The sequence below is a fragment of the Achroia grisella genome, unplaced genomic scaffold (genome assembly GCF_030625045.1).
Source record: "Achroia grisella isolate CSIRO2021 unplaced genomic scaffold, CSIRO_AGI_Agris_v1 utg874, whole genome shotgun sequence".
Classification (NCBI taxonomy): Eukaryota; Metazoa; Arthropoda; class Insecta; order Lepidoptera; family Pyralidae; genus Achroia; species Achroia grisella.
Window position 1 is genome coordinate 6,801,939 of NW_026713051.1, and position 7,290 is coordinate 6,809,228.

Consider the following 7,290-nt stretch of genomic DNA (forward strand, 5'->3'; position numbering starts at 1 on the left):
AATGTAATAGAAAAGAAGACAGCTATATTTGTATAAGAATAAGGAGATAAGCAAGATTAGATGACACAGGTAATTGGAAACGTTTAGGCAAGGCCCCAATTATATAATGTCACTGAAATTAACATCAAAAGTAAAGTTAAAGTATATTATAAAAAAGACAATTAAAACTTCATAAAAATAGTAGTATTTAAAATTATCTAGAAATGGGACCCACATTCTATATAGTTACGTATATTAGATTTAAAAGATTTATATATACATGTTATTCTGTAATTAATCAGAGACTAGTTTACAAAATATAATAAAATTTGTTGGACTAGAAAAGTATTAAATAACTTATGACAACTTCCTAATTTATTTGTCAACTTGGGTAACACAATTCTTAAAGTTTAAGTTTATTTATTTTGGAATGACGTGGCTTTGAACATCTTCAGAAATACATGTAGACAAGATAATTAATACCTAAACTAGGGTTTGGCCTTGGCTTCGCCCGGGTGCGCGTGACTTTCGTAGGTTTTGTATATATTAACATAATATAGATATATAGCCTATGGTACGTTAGAACGTTGGAATAATGTAAGGTACATTATTCCAACGTTCTAACGTACCTACCCTAATAGGGAAGGTTTCTTGTTTGCATACAGTGGTTCTGTAGTTTGATATGCTGATAAACAAAATCCGCTAGGACATTAACATACTTTCCTATATTGTAATATTTTACAGTTTATTTTATTACCTATTTTTCTCAATTGAATCAGAAATTTCAAATTAAATTATAAAACAGAGGTCTCTAGGTCGCGCTAACATGATAAACATTATTTCTGTACTAAATTTTACCTTAAGATACCAAAGAATATATTGGAATTACCTGTTTCAAGTAAAGCTCATTACTGACCAAACGATTACTAAAATGACAAACGTACATGGCAATAATTGTTCATTCATGTTTTTTTCGTTTAATGTTTTTTTTTACCACCTAAACAAGTACGAATGTAAATAATACAGGGTTTTAAAAAAAACTGTTGTATTTGTTACCAGTTCTTCTCGATTGAATCTATAGATACCAACTGGATGGTAGGGAACAAAATATTCGTGACGTCATAACGTTCATAAGTGGCTAAAAGATACCACAGGAATAGAAATAATGACCACAGTTTTCTGGGATATACACAACGTGATCTACATAGACTACCTGTAGAAGTGCAAAACGGCCACAGTGGTCAACTATGCCTTTGGGACGATTCGATTCCAAATTGCAGAGAAAACAGTAAAAATTAATAAAAATAGTTAGATATTTTAATAGACGTCTTTTATTGCAGAGCGCAGTGACAGAAGTATTATAAAATAAAAATTATATAAAGAACATCATATTATGAATATGGATAAAAGAATATATAAAAACTGCCAGTGACTCTTATTGTAGGTCTAACAAAAACGGCCCCATTTGGCGAATAGATATAAAAGTTATCTTTCACTTCTTCCAACGCCACCTTCGCCATCACCATGGTCAAATTGGCCGAATTAGGATACGTACTGCTGTCTCATCCTCGGTATTCTTTAAATTTAGCCCAGTCCAATTTATTTTTGTTACCAAACATATACTTCAGAAAAAAATATTTCGCGATAAAGAAATAGATGGATTCCTGGTAACTAACTTTCACTGCATATACATATCAGACTTCAGAAATATACTAACTACTAAAAATAAAATAAGATCTGCCATAGTAGTAAGCAAAGGAGTTTTGAGAATATCAAGTTTAAAAATTCGTTTTTCTGCTATTACAAATCAAACAAAAATAATTGACGCGGCAAGGGCGTCAATTATTTTCACAAATATTTAAACAGGTCATTGTATTATACGCCCGAGGTATGGATAGTCTGTACAAATATATTATTAAGATTGTATAGTAATCTAGCCTAGTATATCATTGTACAATCATCAATAAACATCTATTCTATTCAAATCATAAAAAAAACTGTGACAAAAACGTTTATATTCAATTTATGTTTATACGTATTATCTACATACATATAACTCAAAGGTGACTGACATAGTGATCTATCAACGCACAACCCAAACCACTGGACGGATCGGGCTGAAATGATTTTGATTAATTCTACCCCCAAGGGGATAAAATAGGGAATGAAAGTTTGTATGAAACTTTGTCAATTTTAAACCGATCGGGCTGAGACTGCATGCATAAAGCTACTATGACGTAGGCATCCCCTAAGAAAGGATTTTGATACCACCCCTAAGGGGATAAATTAACGCGAGCGAAGCCGCGTGCAAAAGCTAGTTCCGTTATAAAAAGAAAACACGTGATAGTAAAAATAGGAAAACTGACAGGCAGAAATAACAAAAACCAGACAACATTGACAGTTTTTATTTAAAAGAAAACAAAGTACTGGTTAATAACAAAAAAATAAGACAATCTCGCTAGCAATTACCTACAGTTTAACATTAATTTTAGACTCGAACTGCTATTTAGTGAACAGAAACAAATGAGCATTTATCAGTAAGCCTAAAAATATTTATAATAAAGAATAATAACGTTAATATTAATGTTGACTAACGTATCTATCCACTTTTGCCGTCAAAATGTCTGTCATGGTGCTCATAATTTGTACGAGATGCGTAATTTATTATTGTTTGAAGTCATGTTATAATTAGTATGTTTTTTATTTAATACTAACACATGTTTAATACTAACATATTTATTGTGGCACATGCGATACTATCTATAAAAAATATCAGCAGAATTGTTTTTGGACTTTTAGTCAATGCCACCATATATTATAAATAATTCGGGCTAAGTACATAGTCCATATTATAAATACCTTATAGAGCATTACCCTATAACATACATAAGAAATAATAAAACATAAATTCAAATTGTCTCTATGGTCACGGCATTGATAAGAGCAATCTGCCACGGTAGCACCGATACATCACCCCCTTCGGCCAGTAGTCCTCTTCATGAAGGTGGGCCAGCATGTTGGTGGGGACCGGGACACGAACGCTTTGAAGCTTGCGTTGTGACTGAATTCCAGCTGCGTCACCCTCAATGTCAGGTTACAGGATACGGACCAGGAGGTCCGTATCTAATCGACATTGTCCTGCTCCTTGATGATTTGAATGTGATTTTTCAAATGGTCAATAGATCCTTTTGATAGGTTTACAAATGACGGTTTAAGTTGTTATTTCATATTCGAAATACCCTGTATACTAAGACACAGGTACAATTCGTATCTATATTATAATACTAGCAGTACCCGCGACTTCGTCCACGTGGAACTTAACTTTATTTTTTTTAATAAAAGTAGCCGAAGCTATTTCTTATTATATCTGATACCTCTTAAAAAAAGGCCCGTCAAAATCGGTCCAGCCATTTCAGAGATTCGGCGGAACAAACAGGCAAAAATTGTAAAAAATGCTATGTAGGTCCCGTATTTATACGCACATGAAAATAAATACGGTACGTATTTATACTAATATGCATGTAGTAATAAACGGTTATTTCAATACTACAATATAGACACTCCAAGTTTATTTATATGTATAGATAAATTATAACTATATGCATAAAAAGATTACTAACTAAATATCATACGAAGTAACGCGAAATTGAATTGAAATGAAACCATTTCAATTCAATATTGTCATAGAGTCCCCCTGCACTGCAATCAACGACAATATAAATATGAATAAATAATATTTTAATTTGAATTCAAGCATAAAATGAAAATAATGTCACTCGGAGTGACATTTAAAGGCGTTATCTTTATATGATGCCACTGCGGCGCGTATTACACTTATGTATGGCGCCTGTCTGATTTTTTTATGAAAATTGTGGTAGCAGTGAATCGATTAAACGATTACTAGTAGTTCAGGCTAGACTTCGACCATGAGAGTAGTAGTCAACTGAGCATCCATCTTTATTAAAATTATGACAGACAAGACTTATAATAATGACAGTGTGCGGATAGATCATATCTCAGTTTTATGTATCGAATGGCTTAATGACAAAACTGTCAAAATCAAAATATCTTTATTCATGTAGGTATATTTATATTACATGAAGATATTAATAAATTTATAAGTGTTTCTAATATTAAAAGTTGATAATTACATCAATAGGAAAAATATATATTAATAACAAAAATTAAAATTGTAATTAAGTCCACGCATTGTAGTCATTCAAATTGTCGTTTAAACCTACTGAGCTTTAAAGTAATTAAATAGTCACTAAGTTTATATCTACGTTCTATAATTAAAGTCCGAAAGAAAACAGAATATATTCAATTACATAGTGAAGCAACAATGCGAAAAACAGAAAACAGAACTTTAGCAAACAAATCCTCCCTGATTATTTCTCTGAGATAACAGTCATGTAGTACACATAAAAGGGATGAAATTTATAATAAAAAAAATCAACCTAGGCTACCATGAAACTTTTCGACCATTATATACAGCAAGTAGATATTGTGGATGAGAAAGGTAAACACCGGAACCGCTGCACCAATTAGAGAATTTCGCTGTTTGACGGTCAAGTATTCCTGATAAGACCATTTATTACATACTCATACATTTCTATCTCTATTTTGTTATATACCACTAGTGAACTCCGTTTCTGTACCCTCGATTCACAAAAAACTCAAATTTCGACTATTAAACTGTATACATACATTTTTCAAATTTGGAAGTATCGAAATACTCCAACTAGTTTAAATTTAGTTTTTATGAAGTAATGAGTTTAAAAACATAGTAATTACAGCACTTACGAGTATTACTCATTAAAATAGGGCGACATTTATGCCAGTGTCATGAAACTCACCAGCTTGGCGTAACCTCGGTGTTGGTGTTAGCGTTAATATTCTCCCAGGGCGGTTTTGACTGTTTTTGAAATCCGGCGCCACCACCCGCAAACATTAAGGCAGCTTTAGACTGTACACTATAGAGCACTAAAACGACACAAACGCCGTATAAAGCGGTGAACACCATCTAAAACGTTTACATCATCAAGTGATGTAGTCACCAACAACACGATTCTAGCTTGTCGTTTCGATCGGCGTTATTCTCCGTGTAGTATTTTTCCTAACACAACCGTGTGGTGATAACAAGCGCACACGTTCACGCGTTTTCTTAGAATATTTTCAGTGAGTACGCAAAGTATTCCGGGACTTTAGTGCCGCGTCTCTCAGCTTGTCTGTGCTCTCAGCCGCCAGCGCTTGTTTTATTTTTGGTGCGGACGGTTTTTTTAACATTTGCGTAATTACGAAGAAAGCCCTCATTTTTATGATCAGTCAATTAACTCTGCTTCATAAATGACTGTTACATAATAAACTGATAGTGTATTAGATGGAGTCAGTTAGGTGGAGGATGAAAGTTAATATATTATGAATCTACATTTGTGTATTAAAATTACCCAAATAAAAAAGAGAAATGGATAAATGTAATGCTAATAATTATTGCATAATGATAAATACTTAATAATAATAATTAATATAGATGATATGATATTATAGATGTTGTTAATTATGTAAATTATAATGGTTGTGAGTAGATAATTAATTTCATACGAATAATTTTTAGACTAGCTCTAAGCGTTATTGTGGAGAAACAAACAATTTCATAATTGGTAATAACAAGATGGTAGATTATTTCTCCACAATAACGCTTAGAGCGTAGTATTACATTCATAACAAACAATAAACAACAGAAGGTATAATTTATATTATGATGATATCCAAGAACTGCACGCAGATAACTCTAAATAAATTCATATTCTCTATTTACAATTCCAGTTTCCATAGGAATAAACCAACATTTTGTTTCTTACAATCAGCTAAATAATTTATATTATAAAAAAGGCAGTTAGTTTTTATTTTATTGAAAAATAAGAAAATTCTATTTTGATACAACAACCATATATTTATTAATACCTATACTTTATTAATTTTGTGTTAATGCTTTTTAAATAAACACCCACACATTATTTCTGTATAACCTACAAAAATAGGTAAATAATTTAATTTCGGATAGTACCACACCACAACATTATTTAAAAAAATAATAAAATGTGAAGATATTGTGATTTTTATTAAGTTTTTTTTTAATAAGTTCGTCAGAACAGAAAAACAAAATTTGACATTGGACATTGACTTTAATTTTTGTAATTTATATTGTAAAACTTCAAGTTGGGCTAAACAGGACATGTATCCAGAGCCGTAAAAAAATTAATAAAAAAAATTGGCAAATTTATGTCGCAATCGGCCAATTTCAGGTTTAAAGAAAAAACACATACACACGATATACGATTTTATCATAAAAAAGTGTCAAAAAACAATATTTTCGCTAAACGTCAACGTCATGTTTCCGGCAAGATCTTTCGTTTTACATTATGTTATCTGTGGTTTTGTTCCTGACCTTATTGGCGCAAACGTACGCGATGTGTTGATTGCTTGTTAGCTAGTGAAATGAAAAGATAGACCCACCTTCATAACGACGCATGCGTCTTGTTACCAAAAAAGCAGACCTCATATTTTGATTTTGACTTTTTTATGTTTTCAGTGTATATTTTAAGTTACTTTATTGTGTTTTTAAGTTATTCTTTTTTGTGAATGTATTTAACTCTTGTGAATGCAGTCCGTTACCCAATGTTGTGATGGCTCAAAATACACTACAAAATCACAAAGCATCGCTAATCGCACCGCTAATCAAATATGATGCTCCTCGTAACCGCAACAAGATCATCGAAAACAAAATCACAAAATTTCGCTAATGGCACCGCTAATCAAATATGATGATGCCCCTCGTAATCGCAACAAGATCATCGAAAACAAAATCTGTGATGGAGATCTCAAAGGTCCCCCTCGCCTTTTGTTCTCCAACGACGTGATTTCACCGGATAACCCTGACGCCATTCAGGCTTTACGGACAAAATATCCTCCAGCTCTCCATAAACCCAGTAAATTCATATTCTCGACACACCGACGGCAGGACCAACATGCGTTCAAATTCAAAACAAAAATGAAATATATAACATTTTATCTTTTAAGCCAGGTTCAGACGCAGATTTCAATAGATTCTCAAACCAACATTTGAATTACTTAACATCGCATTCTGTGGGTGATGCAGACGAGCAACTTGATGTGGATACTGTGTTTTCTGACCTTTTTTCAACCAAAAATAAATTTGAAGTCATAGGTTTGGAGCTTAATTTTGGCAGATGCGAACTTTAAATAATTGCTACTTAATTTATAACGTAAAACACAAATATTAAAATATTC

At 32.2% G+C, this 7,290-nt stretch overlaps 1 protein-coding gene across 4 annotated transcripts in view; it reads right to left on the reverse strand.

Annotated features, from left to right (window-relative positions):
• Positions 1-5,139, reverse strand: part of LOC131852993 (potassium voltage-gated channel protein Shaker) — a 320,610-nt gene extending 315,471 nt beyond the window's left edge. For all 4 annotated transcript variants that reach the window (XM_059203774.1, XM_059203773.1, XM_059203770.1 and 1 more), the window contains exon 1: positions 4,836-5,139. In XM_059203774.1, coding sequence (XP_059059757.1) covers positions 4,836-5,002 — 167 coding nt within the window. In that variant the 5' untranslated portion in view covers positions 5,003-5,139. The remainder of the gene's footprint in view (positions 1-4,835) is intronic.
• Positions 5,140-7,290: the final 2,151 nt, after the last annotated feature.